The 26,361-nt window shown below is 42.1% G+C and overlaps 1 protein-coding gene across 1 annotated transcript in view; it reads right to left on the bottom strand.

Annotated features, from left to right (window-relative positions):
- Positions 1–26,361, bottom strand: part of THADA (THADA armadillo repeat containing) — a 313,149-nt gene that overhangs the window by 80,111 nt on the left and 206,677 nt on the right. The window contains 1 exon segment of the mRNA XM_079109756.1: positions 13,290–13,405. Coding sequence (XP_078965882.1) covers positions 13,290–13,405 — 116 coding nt within the window.

Here is a 26,361-nt window from a genome sequence, read left to right as displayed (position 1 = left end):
TTACCTTGCCCTCACCAGGGGAGGTGTGACAGAAGGGTTGCATTTTTATGCTGTGCTCCAACAACCATCCAACCTTCCTTGTTCTGGAGCTTTGCCAGCGTTTATACTCCTACCCCCAGGTATAAGCTGCCCTGCAGCCCTCCTGCATAGATATTCCTTTAATAGAGAAGCCACCCTCCATACCCTGCTCTGGCGTGGTCCAGTTTCCAGGGAATTCTCTATGGTCACCATGCACAAAGTGAGCTGTGAGTTTATCCAGAAAGAGACCAATGGTCCTGTTCATGCACGACAAATGCAATGGGCTTCCCTTGGGGGAACATCTTTTGCTCCAGGGGGCAGGATCCATGGGAGTAGGGGCCTTCACCCCCTTTACCAGACTCCTAGGGAGGCATTCTGCAAGTTCCCAGTCTGCAGAAGGCACCAGGGTCCCTTTCCCAGGGCAGGGCAAAGTCATGGCCTCCTGTGCATCCCCTGGGAATGCTGCTGCTGTAGAAGAAGCTCAATACTCAAGCCTTGGCTTCGCCTTTTTTCCTCCATGACAGCTCACCTGCCCTTTCAGAGAATCTCCGGAGCCACCCACCCCCATAGGTCCTCGTATTTTTCCATCTTTCTGTTAGGCATCTTTTTCTCATTAATGCACTAACACTCAAGCTATGTGCAGAGAATGATGAAAAAGAGACCTTGTGTGGGGCTTGGGGTTTGTTCAAAGCCCAGGGAAACTGTTTTAGAGGGTGTATGTTTTTTATTCCTTTTATGAGAGATGCATGTTTCCCTCCCTCTGTGACTTGTTTAAAAGTAAAGTTTAATATGCTGCCAGAGAAATTGCTGGTTAATAACTTAATAAGCTATGTGCTAGGAATTATGGGGGAAAAGTAGTATCCAAGAAAACTTTTATTGTACAGTTTGGGGCTTGGAGGATATATAGCATCAATTATTATACAGTATGCTAACAGAAGTCCTCTTTCTTTTAAAACCTTACTTTCTAGGAGCATAAAAAGAATAAATAAGTGAGGAGACTGGAACTTCTTGAAGTTGCATGAGAAGCCTGGACATACCAAGGTGAGGTTTCTCACAGCATGCTCTGTAGAACTGTGGTAACATAAAGTTGGCACATGCTTGGATCTCAGCCCCATCAATAATGGTAATTATGATAATAATAATAAACTGCATTTTACTAAAAGTCTTATTCTATCTTCAAAAATATTTCTATTTCATTTAATCTTTATAAAATTCTTAAGAGGTAGGAAAAATAGGCATTATTATTCCTATTTTTGCAGATCATCAAAGTTGTTCACAAAGTTCAAGTGATCTACCCAGGATCAGGGCAAAGCCAAGAAGAAAATCAAGGTTTTCTAGACAAACAAATTCAATCTTTGTGTCCCCAACACAATCAGATGAAAGGGAGATGCTGTGCCAAGCAATTAGAGCATGTTAGTTAGTACCCACATGCTCTGGTGTTGTGCCTGAGAGCCAATCTGGGGAAAAGCAAGGCTCCAAGCACCACTGCTCTGGTGAGGATCAACGCATGGGCCTGTTCCAGCATGCTAATGTTGTTGATAATAAAATATTGCTGGGTGCAGTGGTGCATGCCTGTAATCCCAGCAACTCAGGAGGCTGAGGCAGGAAGATCCCAAGTTCCAGGTCATCCTGGGCAACTTGGCAAGACCCTATCTCAATTTTTTTTTTCTTTTTTTTTTGCAGGGGAGTTACTAGGTATTGAAGCCAGGGGTGCTTTACCTCTGAGCTACACCCCTGTCCTTTTAAATTTTTAATTTTGAGACAGAGTCTCTCTAAGTTGCTCAGGGCCTTGCTAAGGTGCTGAGGTTGGCTTTGAATTTGTAATCCTCCTGACTTAGCCTTCAGAGTCACGGGGATTACAGATGTGTGCCACCACACCTGGCCTTATCTCCTCTCAGAAAAAAAATAACAGGTCTGGGGATGTAGCTCAGTATAGAGTACCCCTGGGTTCAATCAAAAAACAAATAGATACTTTCCATACCTGTGTACTCTTTCATGCTTTCGTATCCATTATTCACCATGTCTTTTCCATCCTCATGTATTTCAGACCCACATTTTAGAGCTCTCTATTTTATAGATGAAAACTCAGGACTAAAAGACAGATAAGACCACACCATGCTGATGGGCAACAGAGCAATGACCAGAACCCAGAACCCTTGCTGACTGCAAGGATACTCTGCCTTTCTCAATGTCAGCACAGGGTACTTGTTTTCAGGCTAGATGCTTTTACTGACCAAGAGCCTCCAGAAATGACCCTCTGCATAGTCATCCCAGGATACAGGGCCCACAGGCTGACAGGGGCCACCTTGGTTCAGGGAGTTCTGGAATGAGCCCCTGAACTTGCATGGGAAGGTGTTACTCTGCAAGGCTGCAGGCAGGTGCAATCACTGAGGAAGGCTGGGCAGCAGGGGCAGCTAAAGGAGGGAGAGAACAGCAAGCTGTGGAGGGCCCCTCTCTAAGCTGCTCCCTGAGTCCATTCATAGAAGAACAGCCCACATTCCCCCACAAGTCCTTCTGGAGGTGGCCTAAAGCCTGGCCACTCAGGACAAATGTACTAGGGCTGAGTCAGCTCAAAATGAGGGCAGGGATGTGCTCCCACCTGATCTGTGCATTGCCAGAAAGCCTTGGTCAGGTACCGACTTCAGTCAAATGTACTGTCTCCAAAGGATCAGTGCCACCAAACGACTGTGTGACCCAGGAGAACTAACTTATTCACACATTAGAACTTAGAACCTGTTGGCATGACTAGCTGGTCAGATCCAGTGGGAGCCAGAAAGCTGTGAATGGACTTCTAAGGAAAGGGGATCTGGAATAGCTAAATTTTGATGGCAAAGAGGACTGGAGCATGGGGCCCTAGCAGAGAGGACAGCTCTGGGGCAGAGGGTTGCAGGTTTTTAAAAGGATGATCAGGAAGCAGGAGAGGGAAGCAGGTCAAATGGCAAAAAAGCAAAGTTGCTGTTTACATTTCAATAACTTGAGCCATCTTTAGGTAGGAAGGCTGCCCGCCCCTTGTGTCTGTTACCTCTTCTGCAAATATCAGTTTGGATTAGATCATTGTTGTGAAATAGGGAGTTGGAGTGCTTCTCTTATCTCCTGGCCCCCATCCCAGCTTGAACTGGAGATGTCTTCAACATCTCCATCTTGAATTTCCACAAAAGTTTCAGATTGAAGACAGAATTCCACTGTTTAAATTCCAGTGTTAATTCCACTGGTTAAATGATATTTATATTCCCTTTCCTGCTATAAATTCTACGGGTCTATGGTCCTGCTAGCAAGGTTAGAAAGACAAAAGCAATGTGGCCTCAGGTACATGCAAGTGTCCATGACTAGTGGCCCAGGAAGGTGACAGGGGCTTCCAGGTGAGCAGGACGGAGAGCTGGTAGATTGCTTTTAGTTGACTACCAGGAGAGAATGGAAATTCTGTTGATCAATGAGGGGCTGGAAAGCCTTAAAACATCCCTGGGTGGGTTCCATATACACATACACAGCATCTTCTCACCAGTGTCTGCCTGAGCTCAGTGACTTCCTCTTAACTCTTGGATCAAGTCCACACTCCTCTGGCTGACACTTAAGGGCCGCTACAACTGGTCTCATATCAAATCTTGCACTGCTCTCTAAAGCACAACGTCTCCAGCTCTATCTCCCACTGCTCACAACAGGCCCGTACAGTTCCTGCAGTACCCCACACCACACATACTGCTCCCCCTCTCGACCCGCTCTTTCCACATGGCTTTTGGCATTTCCAAATCACACCCCTGCTTTAAGGTCCTTCTTAATACCTACCTCCTCTAGATAGCCTTTCCTGACTACCTCAGTTCACACTCCTCACCCAACCCCCAAACTCATCTACTTATTCTACGTACTTCTATTTGTGCTCCATGTTGATTAATCATTTCATATGAATAAGCTCTCTTCTTGATTAAACTGGACCACAACTCAACTCTGACAACTGAGGCCCTATTAAGGCGCCATTATACATGACTATGCTCAGCTCTATTCCAAGATTCCTTCTTTGTATCTGGGCAAAGAGACTTTAGCCACAGGCTCCATACCAGCATCACCTCCCTCACCGTCCAATCTAAGATTGCCTTATCTAATAACTACGTCTGGCTGAGTCTTTAAAGACTTCCCCCTCCTAGAAGACTTCCTTGACACCTCGAGCCCACAAGCTGGCATTTATTCTCCCTTCCCAGCTTCTGTAACATGCTTTGACTCATTCCAACATGTACTAGATTTGTACCTGTTCACAGCTAATTAAATCTGTATTTGTCCTAGTCACAAGGTTTTTGAAACAGAGACAATGTCACTCACCTTTCTGCTTCCTACTCTGCCTACTACCTTGCCTTATTCTGTTTGTGCCTCTGAATCGACTTTAGTTCACTGGGAAAGGCTCAATGAAGGTAAGGAAGGTGTTGATTTACTCAAAAGATGGAACATGTTACATGCCAAAGGGAAAAGCATTCCATTATATGAGGGCTTTACATAACAGTACGAGAATGTACTCAGGACACTAAGCCAGCACTCCTTGTCTCCAGACAACACTGTCTGAATCCTCCAGCAACAAGACCCCAATGAGCCAACAGCTGCAAGGGGAGGAAGATGTTTCTGAGCCTTCTACTGAACAAATTTTGATTCAGGTTAGGGCTACAGATTTCTATATTTCAAAAGCACCAGCAGTTGAGGGATGAATTCTTGGAGTGCAGTTGCATGAAAGGACTTTGTGTTTCTCATTGTGATATGAAGAAGCTTTGACCTCGAGCAACTTGCTCCAATGCTCAGTGTAAGTATTGATCAGCTTAGACTGCTTTTACCCAGACTAGTTTGCATAAGCACAGGCTGTTGAGAGAGAGAGAGAAACCAAAAGGAAAACACAACAACCAGCAATGCCTGGAAACTTGCTGTGTGACCAACCATCCCTGTTAAGACTTGCTTCCCTGAAAGTTTTGGCAGGGACCGCAAATGATAGCCTTAAAATGCCACATCATCTGAGTATTTTAACAACCCTTCTGGATGGGATTCACAGCAGTGGCGTGGAAATGAAACAGTAACCTGCAGCTTGGCAGAGGGCTCAGGCTCTGCATTTCAAGCTGTTGTGAAAGAAGGACTCTTTCTTGGGGAGGGGAAGGGTCAGGGAGGCAGGACAGATTTGGGAAGAGCTAGAGGACAGGGAGAAGGTGAAAACAGACCTAAGCTCCAGTATTTCTGCCTGGGAAGGGCAATCTCTTATGTGAATAAATCTGGTGGTTAGAAAATAAATGCTGTCTTCAGCTGCTGGAGAGCAAAACAGAATCCTAAACCAGATCCTCTGCAGCTGGCCACAGACCCCTTAGGGAAGAACCAGGATTGCCACACAAAAGCAAGCCCAGCTCTGTCTATAAGCATATTTTTCTTTGGCATTTAAATCCACAAGCTCTCAAGGGGCACTCCACTCAGCTTGCAGGGACTGGTAAGTAACAGAAAAGGGAGAAGAGATGGGAGTAGGGATAAGGGCTGGCCAGGGAGGAGACAGGAAAGTGGTTGGAAGCAAACATCCTGGGAAGAAGAAATAGATGAGGGACACAAAGGAGGGTGAGAAGCCCTGATGGGAAAGCTATGTAGGAAGAGGATGGATCTTACAGTATAGTTCACAGTCTTCCACAATTTAGAATTAACATGGGATAGCAAATTAGACTTAAAATGGTCTTTGGCAAACATTAGCTCCCTGCCACCATCTCTTCCTTTCATGAACACTATTTTATTTAAAAATTTATTCCCAAGCATGCTTTCCTAGTAACCTTGGGACCCATTCTTGTATTCCTGAGAGGTTGTTTTTTTTTTTTTTTTTTTTTTACCACAGTATCAGACTGCTATTTTCCAAAATGATAAATACTCACTGCATGCCAACAAAACATTGGTCCTATCCCAGGCACTGCGGCCACAGGGATGGCTGCCTAACTCATGCCAGGTAGCCCCTCAGTGCAGGTCATCTCAGGTAGGTGAGGAGAGAATGCCGGGTGGACACCTTCAGTAACCTCAGGCCTTCTGAGCTCCGTGGCAGCCCCAACCCCTGGGGAATGAGAGCATTTCTAACTGGGGGTTGGACCATCACAGGGGCTGGCCCTTTAGCCCTTGCTATTTACTGTGTCCCAGGACCAGCGGCAGTAGAGTTAATCACATGGGAGCTGGTAAAGCAATGCAGGCTCCCAGGCCCCACCTCAGACCTAGCCAGTGAGGGTCTTCATTTTAACAAGACCCCCAGGAGTTCATGTGCACATTTTCTTTCTGAGAAGTAATGTTCTAGCAGATGCTTAAGTTACTGCCATTCAAAGCCTTGACATAAAAACAGTGTCTGGACAAATGGAGGCAGGGCAGTCCAGAAGAGTAAGCCCCAGAAGCTGGGAGCTGTCTCTAACAAATACTAGTAGTAGTCAGCAGGATCTTACTCCCGGCTAGCTGTGTGAAATGGACAAATCCTCCAACCTCTGTGGGCTACGGTTTTCCATATACATAGTGCTGGGAGTGGACTACAATAAGCTATGCAGTTCTTTCTAGATCTGAAGTTCCAGGTCTAGGAGTGTACTTCAGAAGACTCTGATTTTTTGCCTTCTTTACAATGAAGTAATGGTTTTAATAACTAGGTTCAGAGTTCGATATAGCATGGGATAGGGCAGGGTTTAAGAAATAGTTTGTTGAATGTTATGGTTTAGATATTAGGTTTCCCCAAAAGCTCATGTGTGAGGCAATGCATGAAAGTGTAGAGGTGAAATACCTGGTTATGAGAACCTTAAACTAATCTGAGAGTTACTCCCCTCACAGGAATTAAATGAGTGCTGACTACAGGTTGGTAGGGTGTGGCTGAAGGGGGAGGGTCATTGGGGGTGTGCCTTTGAGGTAGGTATCTGGTGAGGAGAGCGCTCTTTGATTCCGTGTGCTCTGTCCTACCTACTTTCCTCTGCCACACCCCTCTGCCATTTGCCTTGCCTAGGGCCCTGGGGAATGGAGTCAGCCATCTATGGACTGAGACCTCAGAAACCGTAAGCCCCCAAATAAATTTTTCCTCCTGTAATTGTTTGGTGTTGTGGTCACAGCAGTGGAAAAAGTTGACTAGAACATTGAATGAAGTGATACAGGTATAGTCCCTTCTGTTCGAGTTTCACCTAAAAAAATGAAAATATATCACGAGCTTCCAGGATAACCAACCACACAAGAGTATTACAGGTTTAAATGGCACTTTTGAGGGCAAAGGATATAACTTAAAATATCTAAATCAAAAGCTCTAGGGGTGGGGTCTGGCCTTGGTTTAAAAAAAACTTTCTAGACAATTCTAACATGCACTAAGAATTACTGCCTGGAGTAAAAACTGACCATTAGTCAGTTAGGTACTTGATAAATACCAACACCAGTAGTTACAAATTCCTATTTCCAGCAGGAAGCAATGGCTGGACGGGGACAGTGGTAATGCATAAAGAACATGCCCCCTTAAGAGAGCTCTGGCCCACTGAGGCCACATGGCAATGGGGGCCTGATGATGCCAGATCTTCTAGTTTTTTCAAAAAAGTTGGATATCTTGATTTACTGTGAGATTTCTTGATCAGGAAGAAGTTAGAAGAGAAAAGAAAATCCTGTGTAAGTCAAACAAAGTACATCTATGGCCAACACGAGCCAAATGCACTGTCAGTTTGACCCCTCTGGCTGAGAGTGCACAGTCATGCCCAGGGCTAAACAGCACCTTGTGCAGAGCCCAGGGGAAGACCCCTTCTTAGGCAGATAAAATAAAACACAATACTTCTCAAGTGTGGCAGTGGCTGTGCTGTGACATAGGAAGCAAAAGGTGAAAAAATTACCCATGCTTGTTTGACTGTTAACTTAGGCCAAGGTGAAGGGTTAACTAAACTTGGTGCCTTATACATAGGGTTTGTCTCCATAGAAAAGCTGATTTTCTTGTACTAAAAAAGTTTGGAGAAGGGTTCTTGAAGTAATATATACTAATCTCCTCATACAGAGCAAAGCAGGCATTGAAAAAGGAAAAGTTTCCTTAACTGAATTTAAAAATCCTAGTTAAAATTTTGGTGGAGATCTCCCACACATTGTTGGTGAAAAGATAAGCTGAAATTTTCCTTCTGGACAACAATCTGGCAGTGATATCAAGACCCTTCAACATTTTTATGTCTCCCAATCAATTTATTCCACTTCTGGAAATCAAGTGTGAGACAATCACATATACATATACATAATCACCACAAAGATTTTCATTGAAACATTACTGACGACACTAAAATATGGGAAACAAACTAAATGGCCAACAACAAAATAACGGTTAGGTAAACTTAATGACTGACTATTCAAGTGACAAAAACATGCTGTCTTCAACAAATGATGTTTTTGAAGATTTTCTTAATTCAAAAATGCCAAAATATTTTATTTTTAGGGTTGCACAAGGGTAAAACTAGGAAGAAAAGCAAAGAATTATCACAAAAAGTCAAAAACAATGATAACCTTGAAGGAGTGATATGTTAAAAAAAAGTTTTATGGTTTCAATATTTGTCATTCAATTTTTAAAATTAACAAAATGTAAATAATATAAAAATTCCATCTTCATTTTTAAGTGTACAGTTTAGTGGGTTAAGCATTTACACTGTTGTACATCCAATCTCTAGAATTCTTTTCATCTGGTAAAACTAAAACTTTATAACCATTAACCAGCAGCTCCTCATTGTCCCCCGTATCTAGGAACCACCAACCTATTTTCTGTTTTTATGAATGTAAGTATTCTAGGCACCTTCTATAAGTGAAATCAGTGTATATTGTTTAGTCATTTATCATTTTTCAATGAACACCTGAGTTGTCTCCAGCCTTTGACCACTGTGGATAATGTTGCTTATGAACATGCTTGTAATGGCTATACGAGATATCTCTGCTTCCAATTTTTTGGTGTATGTGCCTAGAAGTGGAATTGCTGATTATATAGTAATTCTATTTTCATTTTTTTAGGAAATGCCATCATATTTTCCATAGCAGCTGTACCATAAAGAGTTTAAGTAATAATAGTAACAGCAAATGCTTTCATGATACTGTCAAGTAAAAGAAGGAAGCTGTAACTTATACAGTATAACCTTAACTGTGCAAAAAGAAAAAAAAAAGCATAGGAAAAAAGATGAAGTAACTACATAAAACTGTTAACCAATAATAGTGGTTTTCACTGGATTGTGGTTAAGAGCAGACTATTCTCCTTTCCAAATTTTGCACTTATTTTCTGTGCTAACTATATGCTGCACTAACAATCAAAAAAGAAAAAAGAAAAAAAAGTTTAGTAGAAAACAGGTTTTCTTTTGGTCAACACATCATACACTGTGCTAAGTCTGAAGTCTGTTTGGGTCACTAAGTTTACTAAAGGGAACACATAACACACACACACACATGCACGCCCTTTTCCTCCCTTTGATGACCAAAGAAGGAAACACTAGATAACTAAATTCATCTCTGAAAAATTTTAAGCCCACTATAATAGTAATCCCAGCTCTCAACCAAAGTAATAAGTCTTTCACTCCTCCTAGTTCCCCTTGACAGGGCTTTAAAAAGTCTTTCCTATTCAGGCAGGACCTATGATCCGGCTGGGACAGCTGACCTGGAATCTACAAATAGCAAGGGTTGCAGATTGGTCTACTTTGGGGACTTGGCAGAATTCTCTTTCATGGCACCCCCAGCCATTTTTCCAGGCCAGGGGCTGACCCCCTATTCGCATTCAGTTACTGGCCTGGGTCAGCTTAGTTTTCTTTCAATAGTTGGTAAATTGTCTTAGCACCAGAAAAGAGACAGTGAACTGGACTGAGGAGGGAGGGATGGAGGAAAAATGGGAAGGAAGGGACTCGAAGGATTAATGAGCTGATTTCCATAACGGCTTTGACATCTTGGAATGAAAAGCAGCCTGTAAGAGCAGAAACCCAGTCCTTTACTTAGGCCATGTTGCCAGCTGGCCATTCATCACCAAAAATTCCCCAACAGCTCCGTGGCTATTGCTCAACCACCTCATATAAATCCTTATTAATCTTGCAAAGTCAAAATACCAAATACACGACCAAAGTCTTTATGTGCCCTCAATTTCAAAGTCAAAGTTTAAAAACTGAACTGGTGATCCCATGGTTCCAATGATTTTTTTAAAAAACCTTCTCTGGGAATAAAAGGACAAATAAATGACACATCCACTAAAATTTTTGTACTTATTGGACTGAATGAACTGAGGCCAATGATCAAATAAATTTAGGAGGAAAAAGGTGTTGGTGCTAAAATTTAAACCAACATTTTCTTTGTGCAATAACATTAATTTTTCATAGCTTATATTAAAAAGATACAGAAAATCCTTCAAGGGCTCAAAGGAACATTTATTCTTCTTTATTGTGTAAATAAAGTACAAGGGGACATAAAGGAGCAGTAGAATTTGGAATGCTCTGCACTGTAACATCTTCATGGGAAAGGCAGATGAGAGAGTGAAGATGGGTATTCTTTCAGAGGGAACCACTAGGACCTGAGAGGATTATCTGAGCATGGAGCTAACTAGTACAGACACCTCCTGGAGCAAGAGGCCCTTAGGGACATGGCAGCCATGGGGCAGGCTGATGCTTCATCACTTGTACCCAATTCTATAATTTCCTACTCAGAATCATCAGGGTTATCCTATCGATGGTGTAGGTCATACAGGAAGAACGACACAAAGCCCTGGAATGCACTGTGCTTTGGCAGCATGTTTTCCTTCCAAACCTAATTCCAGGCTCCAAACACATCCTGACTAATACTGGTAGGAGTGAGTTGGGAAGCAAGAGGAAGCCGGTGTTAGGAACCATCCACAGACCACCCAAGTGGAAAGTTCACACTTGGATAATAGAGAGTTGACTGTACTGGAAACAGTACAGTGGCTTTCCTGGACTCTGGGCTTTCCTGGACTCTGGGCAAGGAAGGTAGCAACCCAGTGAACTGCAGTGATTCATGCCTTTATTTTCTAGGGCATGGAGAAAAATTAAGAGAAGGGTGAGGGAATGGTGATGAGGATAATGAAAAACCCATTTGGAGAGTAATAATAGGGACCAAAGAAATTCTCCAGTTGAAGAGGAAGCTGAGGGCAGCTTTGTGAGCCAACTTCAGGCACCACTTAACATCAAGGTCCCTCAATGGCTGGTAGGTCACTAAACTTTCTCCATCCTATGCAACAAGAAAGGCTGGACTCAGGAAGCAGGTGGGCAATGACCTTCTATGAGACCCATGATGGAGTAGCAAGCGAAGGGGCTACAAACTCCTTCCTTATAGGACGCTCTTAAGAACTGGAGAGTTTGGAGACTTGGGATAGTTCTGGCTGGAAGCAGGATTTCAACAGGAGACTTCTGGAGAGCCCCAACTTCCTGATCCCCCAGAAGTAATAGCTAGGAGGATTTGACCTGTTAATTGGTAACCAGCCAATGTGATCACAAGTTCCTGTTCTCCCAGGAAATGTGTCCTGGGGAGGCTAAGAGCCCACTGAAGCAAACAGGACAAGGCTTAGGGAAACAGTTTATGGTTAGGTAATTTCTACCCTCTAAATAAAACAGAGAAAACAAAAATTAGGTTAAAAATGAGGGAGGGATTAATTGTAACTATTTCCATTTTAGATGCTAGAGAATTTCCCCATCAATATCCCTGTCCAAAGTTATTAGTGCTGGGACAATCACTGAGACACACTGTGTGAGACATCTGCCACTGGCTCCTCTTCACCCAAGGTTCCTTTAGGAGTTTTCACTGTGGCCTCTGCATGTTTCCTCAGTCTCTTTCTGTGCCACATGGGAGGGCTAATTTTCTTACACTTCTTTAAACCTACCCTGCCATTTCAAACTGCCCTGTTTCATATTTCTGCTTATACTATTACCTAAGCCTGGAATTCTCCTCCCTGCCTTGGTCATTGGCAAAAATTCTTTTTTTTTTTTTTTTTTTTTTTTTTTTTTTTTTTTTTTTAAACTAGGGATTGAATCCAGGAGCACTTAACCAGCCCTTTTTTATTTTTCATTTAGAGACAGGGTCTCACTAAGTTGTTTAGGGCCTCATCAAATCTTGCTAAGGCTACCTTTGAACTTGGAATTCTCCTGCTTCAGCCTCCCAAACTGCTGGGATTACAGGGAAGTACCATAGTGCCTGGCCAATTTGGCAGAAATTCTAATCATCTCTTGATGGCTGGTAAATGTCAGCCTGGTCCCTCCTCTGGGCTACTCCTATATCACATACATCTGTCATTACACTTAAAATGTTGAATGAAAATCATCTACTTTTTACATATCTTTCACCTTCTGGAGGCCCTTAAAGTCAGAACAACTTCTCTCTCTGTACCCCTATCTCTCCTAGGACAAAGGCTGGCCTGTAGCCTGTGCTTAACAATACTTTCTTGGACCAAAATGATTTGTGGGCCTCATGCTACCCATTACTTGATTTGCCATATAAGGTGGGGAACCTAACAAAAGTAAAAAATAAACGCATTTAAAAAAACAAAATAAAGAAGGGAGGCTGCTCTCTCAGCATACTGCAGCAAGGGATGTGGTGAGGAAGCACATGGGCCTCCTCTAGAACTTACAGAGGACATAAAGGAGGCCCTTGCAGTAACACTGTCCTATTGGTAGCAGGTTACTCCAACATACATTTTGAACACAGTGTTACAGAAAACATTTCCTGTATAGTAAATACAGAATTATTTTTATTTCTTCATCTTTCACATATAAAAAGTTCTAAGTTCCAAAACCAATGAATGATGGCAAGGATGAAAACAAAAGCAACAACAAAAAAGTAAACCCTGCCTTCTTTGCCTTGCATTTTCAAGCTATCCTAGTACCCACCTGAAAATGGCAATTTCCATCTCCCGTTCCCATCCCCACCCCATCTGTGCCTCAGTGCCTGTTCAAGTCTGACATCAATCCCACACCTGTGAGCTGCCATGGTCTAACAGTTTGTACCACATGATTGAGAGAATCACTGTCTTTCTTTGTTTATTTCTAACACAGGGATGGACACATAAAGGGAACTATTAAAAACCAGCTAATTGGTGGGCAGATAAAAATCCATATTACATACCCCCTAGTAACTCAGCAGTTTTAGAAAAATTGTCAGGAAAATATTTTTCTTCTTTCTATACCACAACCCAAAGTTCTAACAGGATAAATGCTCCAGTAAGTTTAGAAAACTCATGCCAATGACTTTTAAAACTCCCCAAAAGTAGATATAGTAACTTTTGAATATGCTGCTAACCCCTGATAACTCCTTGCTCACGTGGGGTTTTAACATACCTCTTGGCCAGCCAGAGTTTGGCTTTTGCACAAACAGTGATGTCAGTCAGCTCCGGCAGAAGGTCTGAATTCGTTCTGTGTTTGGAGTCGGTGTAGGCTTGTAACAAATGAAAAACCTAAGCCAAAAGAGAGAAAAAGCAATATCCTGCTGTGAAAATGTATTTTTCCTAAATGCTCAGTTTCTCCCTTTAGGTTTCCTCCAAATACTCCCCTCAGAGAAAACAGACACCTGCAGAATGTGGTGCCACTCTTTGCAGAAAAGCATGTTGGTTTTGGAAGATGGAGCAGTGGTGTCAAACCTGCAGTCTTGACCCATAGTTGTGCTCTGTGTCCCTCACACACTTAAAAAAATTGAGGACCACTCTGTGACCACATATGAGCTTTTATTGGAAACAACTTATCCATTGATTTCAGCAAAGAAACACAAATATATCAATAGTTTTACATGAAAATAAAATGTGCATTTTCAAGTCAGTTTTTCTACAGGAAAAATAAATTAAGAGTCTAAACTGGTTTCCATTTGTGGGCTCATCAGAATAGCTTTGACTAAAGTAGCAGGCACACCAATGCTTGCCTTTGCAAATATTGGGTAACGATGTTTGTAACTATATGTATTTTTAGCAGATCTACCCTTAGAGGTCAATAGTGGGGGCAGCAACGCAGATGTGCACTCCCCTAGCCTTACACAGCATTATACACTAGAATTAAACAGAGCAAGGCAAGCTCTGTTGTCTCTCTAGCAGCCTATATTTAGAATGATGGCCATAGTTCCAGCAGATAAGTGGCAAAGGCCAAGTGCAAGTGTACGTGTGCTCAATTCACACTCTGCAACGCCATCCACAAAGCCTCTGCAAGGAGTACGAATCCACAGGAAATGAAAGAGAATGAGGGGTAGACAAGAGTCTTTGACCTTAGCTAGTGCCAAGGAGAAAGATAAATGGCAGAGAAATCCTTGGTCTCAGCTCCCTTATCTAAATCCAGGGGAAGAGGTGGTTGGAGGAAAGCAAAAACAGATAAAGGCACCAAGAACTTTGAAGTCTATTTTAATGGTATTTGTTTTCTTTCCTTATTTGCATCCTTTGCTGGAGCTGCAGATGCTCCTTTCTAAGCAAACAGATTCAACTCTTTCTTCTTTCTCACCCACCAACAAGGGGCTGGGCTCACAGTAGTGAAATAATTGAGAGTTCAATATGGAAAGGAGTAACAAGAAAATGTAAGAGGCCAAGATAAAATAGACCCAGTCAGGCACAGTGGCGCACCCCTGGAACCCCAGGTACTAGGAAGGCTGAAATAGGAGGATCATAAGTTCAAGGGTAGACAGGGCAATCTAAGGAGACCCTATCTCAAAATAAAATCAAAAGGTCTAGCTAGGGATGTAGTTCAAAGGTAGAACACTCCTGGGTTCAATTCCTAGTACCCCCCCAAACAAAAACAAAAACCAAAATCCACAATACAACAAACAAACAAACAAACAAACAAAAAACCCCAGAGCTGTCAGATCCTCACTGGGTGGTGAGCTGGCAGGTTTTCCCGGGTCAGATATCTGCAGTCACTACCAACAAATACATGCTGAGCACCTTGTGTTTGGAGAATTAAAGTAAATTCAGATCATTCTGCTATATGTAACTATTTTTTTTCCTAAACATAAATAACTGTATAGAAGAATGCACACAAGTTCCAGTGTGGAGACTGGAAATGCTTTCTCTAATAAAGGATCTGTTATTTCAGAAGCAACAGATCAGATGTCGCTCCCTCACCACACCTCCGCAGGGACCCAAACCACCCGGCCTGGAGTCTGGAGAAGTGGGTCTGGCTGGGGCTTCTGTTCTTATGTGGTAACTGCCAGAGGGAAAAATACCTCCCTCAGCCTCAATCCCCACTGTCCTGAAAGAGCTGGCAAAGTCACTGGGCCTTGCTTTCTTTTCTCCACAGCTGCACAAAACCAACCACCAGAGCTTTTCATGGTGTCACAGGATTGTAATTAATCAGCAGACACCAGCAAAATACATGACTTTGGAATTTACTTGTAAAGAAAGCTGTGAGATTTTCAAATGCTTTTCATTTAGAAGCAATCACTTCAAAAATAACTCCTGATGGATGTTTAAACTTAGTCCTATATTTGCTCACCTTGCTTGGCAAAAACAAGACTGTTTTTGAAACGCTTGGTAGCTCGAGCTTAGGAAAATCAGCCTACAGGCCCGTCAGTTCTGTTGCCCTGGGTACAAACCAGACAACAATTGTGATCCTGGTTATTCAAAAGGAATGAAGAGTGATCTGCTTCCACGGGTCAAATGGAGAGAGAGGTATACTTAGAACTGGTAGAAATAAGCAAGCAGAAGTGACAGAGCAATATAAATGAAGCACAGAATCGAGCAGTCAAGGAAGACGTGGAGCAGGCAGGAGAGGGAGGAGAAAAGACAGAGGAAGGGGAGAGGGAAGAAAAGTTTTATAAGCAAATGTATTAGATAGGTTAGTGTTTTTGAGATAATATTTTTTCTTTAAGAAAACTAATGAAATTATTTGAATACACAACCACCCTCACATGACATTTAGTGTGGGGTTCAAGGAAAAAGAGGCCATCCTTCGGTGTGAGGTCCAGGCATAAGGCCAGCCTCTGGAACTGGATCCACAGTCCGACTGAGGTATACTAGGCAGCTCCTGGCCTGAAGAGTCATTTATTCATCAGCTCGTAAGGCTGACAGAGGCAAAGCTACTCCCTCTCCCTTTCCCTCTTGCCTCTTGATCCAGAAGAACTTCTGGGCTAAGAGCAGGGTTGGGCCCAGGCCTGGGATAATTTGCAAACAGCTTGTATCCCACAGCTGTCCTGAACCAAGCACAGAAAATCCAAAGCTGCCAGACCCAAGGCAGAGGATGATTAAGTGAACACACCCGAAAACACAGAAGTTTGGTGGGGTTTATTGTTGTTGTTTTGTGATACTAGAGACTGAACTCGGGTGCTCTACAACTGAGCTACATCCCCAGATCTTTTAATTTCTTATTTTGAGACAGGGTCTCACCAAGTTGCCCAGGCTAGGCTCCAACTTGCAATCCTCCTGCCTCAGCCTTCTAAGTTGCTGGTTTGACAGGCGTGTGCCACTTACCCAGAAGTTTAATGTCACTTTATGTGTCCCAAATTGGTAAGGATTCAAACATTTAGTTGATAAATATTTATTAAACAAAACAGGTATTACTATCAGGCACTGTTTGAGGGGCTTCAGCAAAGACCAAACAGTTCCTCCTCTCTTCCAGTTTACTTTGTAGCCATGGATAAATGGGAAAGCAACAGCTTCCCAGCAGCAGTGGAATGGGGGGGATTTTTAATCTGCACAGCTGCATGGCCATCAGTTTCTTTTTTATTTTATATCTTTTTTTTTTTTTTTTTTTTTTCTAAGAATTGAACCTAGAGGCACTTAACCACTAAGCCACATCCCTAGTCCTTTTTATTTTTTATTTTGAGACAGGGTCTTCCTAAATTGCTTAGGATCTTGCCAAACTGCTGAGGCTGGCTTTAAACTTGCGATCTTCCTGCCTCAGCCTCCTGAGATCCTGGGATTACAGGTGCATGCTGCTGTGACAGAAAAAGATTTTAAACGGTATCAAAATATTGGCATTGCCAACAGAAAGAGTAAACCTTAATAGAAACATATGAACTTTGGTTAATGATTATCAATACTGGTTCATTAGCTATGTAACAAATGCACCACTCTAATGATGATATTAATAACAGGAGAAACTGGGGTGGTCAGGGAGGAAAGGATATATGGGAACTTTCAATACTATCAATTGGATTTTTCTATAAATCTAAAATTATTCTTTAAAATAGTCTAGTCATTAAAAAACATACATGTTGATACAGTTTGGGGGACAGCAAGTATCCTGTGTGACAAAAGCACAGCCAGGGTGGGCTGAGGGTGGTAGGATCAGACTGAAAAAAGTACTTGAAGGTAACCTGCTGGGATGACCCTTGTCCTGTGGACAGCAGAGCCCTCTTCAGAGAACACTTCAGTGACAGAGCTGTGACCGGGAGAGGAAAAGCAAGAGCAAGGGGCAGGGTGTGGCAGGAGGGGCTGGAGGCCCAGGACCACAGCAGAAGTCTAGACAATGGATGGGACATTGAAACCAGGGCTCAAGGCCAACAGTCTGTGGGCTGAGGCTTTGCTTGGCCCATGTAGTACTTTTAAACCAACATTTACGAATTGGGAGATCACATCAAAATCATCCTGATTTCCCGGTTCTTTTGAAAAGTCAGAAGATCTAGCTGTAGCTGGCTGCCTTCTGGCTGGTGTACAGTCACTTGGCTATAGCTGAGCAAAGCTTGGACAGAGAGGGCCATGAGTTTACACTCACTGCCCCTCCTGGACCACTTAGCTACCTGGCCTGGGCAGGGCTGTCATTTTGAGACTTGCCCACCTCACCCCACCCCATCTAAACTCCAGCAGCAGTGGAATGGAAAGGAAGGGATGCATGTGAGAGACCTTCTGGGTGCTGCAAGGTAGGGCTGACAACTGCTATAGACATGGAGAGGTGGGGTAGCTGGTGAGCCAGGGGCATCTTTCAGAACCAGGTTCACAGAAGAATTCATAGGAGGTCTGAGAATAAGGGAGGAGATTTAATGAGTCTGGTTGGGAACATCAAGGTGATGGCTGCTCTAATTAGGGCAAAAACAGGAATTCTTCTGTGAGGGAAGGAAACTGTATTAATAGTCACACTGGGACAAAGAGAGGACAGATAGTTATTACCCCTAGCTGCAGCAATGCCCCTTGGAGAAGAGTGAGAGGTAGATTTAGAGTTGTCAGCAAAAGAAAACAGAGAAAAGCTTTGTTGCCTTAAGATAGTTATGCCCAGTCACAAAGAGACCAAAAGTACACAAGAAACAATGAGGGGCAGACCAACAGCATGGCCCATGACTATCACAGGCATGGGACGGTCAGCCCAGTCCTGGGGAGGGGAGTTCACTGAAGAAGCAGGGAATGCAGAAGGGGGCCAGAGAATGTACTGGACTTCTTGTCCCTAAGATGCAAGTCTCAATGAAACTCCATGTAGAGAACCTGGAAGTGGTTACTCTCTGTCCACCCCCACCCACCCCACTCTAAACAGAGAGACCCAGGGGAGCCCCAGGCATCTGTGCAAAGCTTGGGGTTCACTTGGGCAGTTCAGAATCTTAAAAGCAACACCACAGAGCAAAATATAAGGCTCTTTGAATAAATGCCACAGGCTTAAAAAGAGTCATGAGGCAGTTCCCTGAAAAAACTCACACTGCACCAGTAAAATATGTCTGGTTTATGCTGCTGGACTAAAATAGTGACTTGTGTTAGACAAGATCAAGATGATATATGGTTGTTTGGGAATGCAACGCTGAGATGGGTTTTCCTCTTCACCAAGCATGGCTTCCAGGCAATTTTCCCCCTTATAAAATCAACAGCAGCTGAGCTCCAGAAACCAGCGGGATCCAGCAATAACAGGACAGTCAGGCAGGCCATGAAAAAGGCCAATGCCAATTAGAAAAAGGATGCTCATTTCAAAGGCTAAATATATGTGGGGTGAATATACTGGACCCATTAGCAATCCCAAATGCTTAAAGATCAACCCGCCTACCAACTTTTGCAACTGTATTTTCTTAAATGCAACTTCAATCCTTTCCTTTTGCAGCAGGCAGACTGTGAGTGCACACTTTTGACCCTATCACATTCAGCCAAGTATAAAAGTCCCGTGTCTGCCATGCTGCCTCTTCTCCCTGCGCTGCTCCAACCCCCAGCTAAGTCCGTGCTGCATTTTTCCAAGCTCAGTGTTTACACAGGATTTTATTTCGGCTGGTAAAACATCTGTATTTTTTCAGGGACTTAAATAAATGATCTATGCCGGGAATGTACAGTATAGGGTGATGTCAGGCCCCCTTTTTTTCTTGACTCACTGGGCAGAACAGGCAAACATTGTTTCAGCCTGTAGTTGGGAATGTGAATATTTATCCTGTCGACTTAATTCATACAAACAGAACTAAAGGCAGGCAGGCAAGCAGGCAGGCAGGCAGGCAGAAGTATTTATGGCTTTAAGTCAGATTGAAAGCAGGGGTGAGGGAGGCTGAAAGAGGGCTCTAAACTTTCTAATTCACAGAATCATGCCTAATCACATAACTGCTAGGAAATGGATACAGAAAAAAACATTTAAAAGGCAGACTGTGCTTGTACGTGTGTGTGGGATGAGATGGGAAAGCAAGAGAGAGAGAAGTTCTCTAACCTCTGTGTCATTTCTAATCATAACAATGTGGGTTAGGATTTGTTTTCTGCTTTAGGCATGTTAATCAAATCCCGGCCCGACTGTGCTTTCTCAGGAGCACCCCTCTTCCAAATTCAGGGCAATGTTTGCTGGGCATATGTACCTGCCTATGTCACGAGAACAGAGAGCTCAGTGTCCTATTTTTTATTGACAGCCTTGAGGGTCAGTGTGGGCTGCAGACAGAACCTTAAGAAACTGGAGCCCCTTGGTCTGGTTATTCCCTAGAAGAAGGGCTTAGTGGGCATGTGCCACCCACCAAATGGCAGGCCAGGAAGCATTTCGAATGGTTGCTTCCCCAAACCTCAACCTGTCTACCAGATGAGACCACATCCTTAGGAAGGTCTTGGTAAGTTCCCAAAAAGTGATACTTCACTGTATTATGCTGATGCTTCCAGGAAGAGGACACTAATTGCAAAGTGTAATTGCTTCCTACCTGACTCTGGCTTGGGGAAGAGAATCATAGGAAATAGGCCATGAATATCTTTAAGGACTAAAATGTATAAAAATACCAAGTCTGCGGGAACTGGGCAATTCATTTTGTGTCTCAAATCTACCCATCCTTTCTAGAACATTCCCACAGTCCTGTTCAGGAGCCCAAAGACCTTGTACCTAGATGATGAGAACAGACTAATCTCAGAGGTCTCCCCCATCCCACACTGATATTACACACAGCTGTCAAAAGTTCTAAAGTCAAGCTCTGAGGTTATCACTCCCAAGTTCAAAATCTATCAATGACTTTCAACCTTCTCAAGAACTTGCTGGAAACTGATGATTCAACTTATCGTTCTGGTTTCACTTCCTGTATCCTCTATTTCATAAACCAGTTCTGTGGCCACCAGATGGATGATTTCCTGTTCCTGACAGCCTGACATGCTTTTCTGTCCAGGATGCTCCTTTCATTTCTCACTCTACTCTCTCCAGCTTGGCTTACTAATATCCCATTCACACTGTTAAGGCCAACTTAACCCCTGACCCCCCAGCCCCATAAAACCTTCCTGGGCTTGCATTCACTGTCTCCACCCCTACCCAACAGCTCTCTTCCTCCTTGGAGCCCCCAACAGCTTATTTAACCAGATTTTTAAAACTTTTAAAATTCAGTCATCATAGTCCTCAACCTATAATCTCCTTTCCTAGTCTATAGGTTTTTGAAGAAATGATTAAATGCTGTTCTTCCCCATAGACCCTGGGACCCCAAGGACTTGGAGCTTTGTCTGGAGAAGAGGAACTCAAATAGAGGGGCTACTGATTTAGAATTCTACCACTTTTCCTTACCAGGGAGCAGAATATGCAACAGCAGTCACCGACCTGGTATGCTAAAATCACCTCTTTAAACTTTCCCCACACAAAGTGGTTGGGAGAAACAGACTGGGCTAACAAGACAGTGAATATACATTTATCTTGGATCATTTCTGGCCTGATGTTCCACTTTTTCAATTAGAAGTCTGTCACCCAGCAGCAGTGTCAAAAGCCTCAGAGCTGCTGGGCAGGGGAAGGTTTAGAAAGTGATGTCGGAGGACATTTTTTTTCTTCTTCCCACATTTGTTTATTGATGCATTACAGGTGTACATAATGATGGGATTTGTTGTTATACTTTGTACATGCACACGATATAACATATAATAAAATTTGGTCAATAAGGTAGTCACTCTAAACCCAACATAGAAAGAAAGGCTTGCCTGTGAAGAATTTAAAATTTGCTAAACACTGACATAATATTGGTTCAACCAAAGAATTTCTAACTTCATTTCTCAGAAGCTATGTATAAAAAATTTTTAAATTATATTTAGTGCTCTGTTTAAAATCCTTAGGAAAACCCTTTACTATACCTGTTAAATTATCTTTTCTGTTTATCTGGATCTTCAACTATTGAGTTTCCTTAAAGATTGTACTGAAGTCCATAAGGAACTCTCTGAGGTAGCAAAAACTTATTAGTGAAAAATAATACTGGGCTGGGGAGATAGCTCAGTTGGTAGAGCGCTTGCCTTACAAACACAAGGCCCTGCGTCCAATCCCCAGAACCGCAAAAAAAAAAAAAAGAAAAAGAAAAAGAATACAACTTGTTCAGTCAAAACACAACACAGCAATGCAGGAAAAGGGGAAGTTGATAGAGGAATAAATGAAAGAAAATTAGTCAATGATTAATCATTGTTGAAGCTGAGTGATGACTACAAAGGGATTCATTATATTATTTGTATATATTTAAAATTTTCTACAATAAGAAGTTTAAAATATTTAGAGGGAAGAAAGAAAAAAAACTGAAATGTATATAAGATACGAAGATGAAATTAATAAAGACCTTATGATCTTATAAAGGAAATAAGAAATGTACATACATAACTGAAGTTCAAGGTGGAAAAAAGTAAGTGCTATAAGGTAGAAAATAGAAGGTCCAGAGATAAACCTGCTGGAAACAGAGTAGATGATAAAAACGACATCCAAACTGTAGAGAAAAGACTGATTTATTAAAGAAATAATATTAAAACAACCAACCAGTCCTTTGGGAAATAATATAATTGGAACTCTACCTAAAGCCTTGTACTGAGATAAATTCCAGACAGAAAAAAAGAGTCCAACGTAAAAAAGAAACCACAAAAATGCTTGAGGAAAATGTTTTCTAATCTGCAGGTAAAAATGGTTTCTATGAAGAAGCTGGGTGTGGTGGAGCACATCCATAATCCCAGCTACTGGGAAGGCTGAGGCAGGAGGATCACAAGTTCAAGACTGGCCTTGGCAATTTTATTTTTAAAATAAAAAATAAGAAGAGTTGGGGGTTGTGGCTCAGTGGTAGAGTGGCCCTAGGTTCAATCCTCAGTACTACACATTCAGACACACAAAAGAAGCAGCCATGATGGACAAAAAGGATGTATAAATGTGTCAACAAAGGAATGGAAAACTTCTGCATACCAAAATCTACTATGAATATTCAATAGTAAAGGCAACACTGGGGGGTAAAATATTTGCTGATTCTTCTATCAATAACAAAACTGAAAGTAAATGAGGTTAAATATGGCAGGGATTCCAAAAGTTTTTCATTTTATAGCATGTTTAGTACCTTGATAATATTTTCATGGTGCTCCTTCAGCCAAAGGATATACCTAACAGTTCCATTCAGTAGGTATACCCAAATAACCCAGTAAGTATTTATGCCCTTACAAAGTAGTGGCTATTTAAAACAACAGCACACAAAAGTTGAAAGAACTGATGTGCGTTACTTCATTCTTAAATAACCACAATACTTACTCGTGGGATGTATGTGTCTACTGGATACTTTCTAACTTCCCAAGCCTTAGAATCACTAGACTGTACCACTTCAATTCCTGTACCACGTTGTTTTCTCATGACACTTGCTTTTTATCACAGCAACTACCAAATACAGTTTTACAAAGATATACTACTATCAAAAGGAATAGTAGTATAGGCCAGTGTTGTTAACTCTAAATTACTCCAAGCTAGTAGTTCACATGGTGTCTGACAGATGGCAAGCGTCACTGTGCTTCTCCCCCAAATTTAAAATATCCCACACGTTGGCATACTCTTTGGGAACTGCAAATATTTAGCAAATAATATAAACAAACAATTCACAGATGAAATACAAATAGCCAATAAACATGAGAAAATGTTCAATTTCATTATTGTTTAAAGAAGTCCAATAAAACAATGTTTTTTTAAACTCATGAATTTGGCACAGAAGCTTTTTTTTTTTTTTTAATTGAATGAGTAAGACCCAATTAATATCTGGATAAGAAAATAAACACTCATTCATCATTGGTGGGAATATAAATAGGCACTACCTCTTTGGAGGGTAACCAGCAGAGAGCCATGTTGTTGCACATACAATGTGTCCCCCACAGTACTGGGGCAAAGTAACAACCTGGAAGTCTGGCAGTTGCTATCAGAATGAAAATCATGGACTTTCTTCATTCTCACAATATTCACTTCTAGGAGCTTATTTGTAGACATCCCTCCAAGGGTGGACTAAGATACGGATGCTCACGGATGATCTTCAGCAGCAATGGCTGTACCAGGAAAGTTTAGAAATAACTAACACAAAATCAGAGGAAAACAATCATAGGATATTCCTAAAAGTATAGCCGAACTATACAGTCATTAAAAAGAAGTGCTGGAGATATATATAGACTGAACTGGAAATAACCCTAAATCACACATTTCTTTTATTGGGGGTTGGGGTGGGGTGGAGGGAGGTTTGCTGGGGACTGAACCCAGGATTGCTTTACTACTGAGCTACATCTCCAGCTCTTTTTAATTCTTTTATTTTGAGACAGGGTCTTGCTAAATTGCTGAGGCTGGCCTCAAACTTGCAATCCTCCTGCCTCAGCCTCCTCAGTTGCTGGGATTACAGAAGTGTGCCACCGCATCATCCCCTAGTCATACTTTTAACTGAAAAGAGAAGCTGGAAGGCACTATGATCTCATTTTTATTGGTGTCCAATTATTAACAGTTGGGAGGATGGGATTCTTACACCCAGTGTTAATGTATTTTTGTAATTTAGAAAGATTTATAGTAAGAATGCATTATTTAAAAATTTTTTCTTTTGAAAGAATTATAGACTCACTTTATTTGTAAAAACAAATAAAATGTACCTATGTCTATGTACCTTTCCTTCAGTTTAATCCCAACAATGGTACCTTATATTACTTTATATCAAAATTAGAAAGTGGACATAGGAACACTACTGTTAACTAGGCTATGTATCTTACGCAATTTTTGGCATTTTTACATGCATTGTGGCCGGAGGTAATTTTTATCCAGTGTATGCATTTGTGTAAGTTCCACCATGATCAAGGCACAGTGTGGTCCTAGCATCACAAAGGAGGAGTATATTACTTTTGGAACCAGAAACAATAAATCTTATATTTCTTAACTCCATATATAGAATGAAAATCCACATACTAATTATTGAGACACGTGGCTGTGTGGTATTTTTGCCATATTTTTCACCAAAATATAGTGAAAAGGAACTTTTCAAAGCATCAGTACAATGAAGATCTCATGCTATGGCCAAGGCATCTCCCTGGTGTCCTCCTCTGACTTTTCAGTTCCAGCCCTGTGGCACCGGAAGGGCAGATCAGGGAAGTCCACTGAGGAGAGAGAAGGCTGCCCATGGTGTGGCTGGGCAGCAGCATTCCCGAGAGCTGCAGTGAGATCTCCACTGTTGTGTCTTCACTGAACAAGGCCCAAGGACATCTAAAGCTATTATATTAATTTGCACTTTCCAGATTTTAAGGCAGCTATAAAATTTGCCTTGTAGAGTTTTAATTATGGAAAACAGCTGGGCATTCAGCATCTGGTCTTCAGGCTGATAATGCACATTAACTGAGCTGTCTGGCAAAGAAGTTTGGGGCAAAAAAATTTAAGAATTCACCTAACAGCCCTGCGAACCTGGGCCTGGGCTGTGGCCAGCCTTGGAGTCCGCTGGCTTCCTGTGTACTGTGGTAATGGACAGACTCCTCTTTTTTGAAAAACGAAGATGGATTTTTTTTTTTTTTTTTTTTTACTCTTTCAGTTGCAGCCCATTTCAAAGGTCATCAAAGTAAACAAAAGGAAAAGACTGTGAATCTTTAAAAGTCAAAAAGTGACAACTGTTTATAAAGTGTTTATATTTTCAAATGGAGGAAGGAAAAAAAATGATCCCTCTAAGCCCCTAGGGGTGAGACTGTGGTGGCTGCTCCACCCCCTCCCTGCAGTTTGTTTGTTCATTTGCCACTCAACACCTCCAGCAGTGAGGACCAGGAACATCTGCTGTGTCCATTTTGTGTGGAATTATAAGTCTTCTGGATGGCTGGGGTTTGTGGAATAAACCTGGTTGTAACTCAAGTGAAGGACTCTTGTAGCTCTTTTATTGATAACTGTGCCTCCCACAGTCCCCCTGAGCTATGTGACATCCAACATCATACAGACAGGTTGCAGTAAGGTCTTTCCAAATCCTGAGCCCTGCTTCCTACAAGGGTATCACTGTTCAGAGAATGGCGACTCTAAGATCTAAATGAAGCAAAGGGCCAGTGAAATCAATCCTATGAGTCTCCTTGGATCCCTGAGAGTGATCAAAAACTCTTGACTCATAATGTTCTTAGCTGAGCTGACAATGAACTCTGGGCAGTCATCATGAATGAGCTTCTAACTGAATTTTATATCTGCTACGAGGCATACTGCATGATAACAAACCCTATGTGGTATTAAAATAATCACCTGAAAGATACCTTTTACCAAAGTACAATTCTCAGTCTATTATAGAGGCTTCATATCATTTCTAGTCATCCTTTAAGGCTCAGCTCCCCAACTCCCTCTGTGAAGTTCTCCCTGATGATTCCAGGTCATGGCAATCTTTCCATCCTCTCATTCCACAGTATTTATTATCTGAACCACTCATTTGGCACCTGAGAAATGTTGCCTTGATTGTTATTTATCTTTTTATGTAAACCATGCTGTTTTATCTCCTACATAGCCTTGCTGGAATGCAAAAGTTTGTTGATTTGATTTTAAATGTAAGGCAATTACCTTGTGGGCTGAGATAAACAATACTTGCAAGGCAATAGTTAACTCCACAGTGAAAGTAAACAGTGAGACTCCTTAGGAATGGGCTGGTGGGCAAGGTAAGATGACCAATGAATGCAAGTCTTGAGACTGGATATGCTTGTGATGGACCATCTGCCGGGTACTCCTAGTCTACTGACAGGCCATGTGATTTGTGTGAATTTATCATCCCCCAAACTCATTTGAGGAAATTCATAATCTTCCCTCTAAATCTGCTCCAGCTCAAACACTGATGCCTCTATGAGAC

Source organism: Sciurus vulgaris (assembly GCF_902686455.1).
Source record: "Sciurus vulgaris genome assembly, chromosome: 14".
In the NCBI taxonomy this organism is placed as follows: Eukaryota; Metazoa; Chordata; class Mammalia; order Rodentia; family Sciuridae; genus Sciurus; species Sciurus vulgaris.
This window is presented reverse-complemented; position numbering and strand designations above follow the sequence as displayed.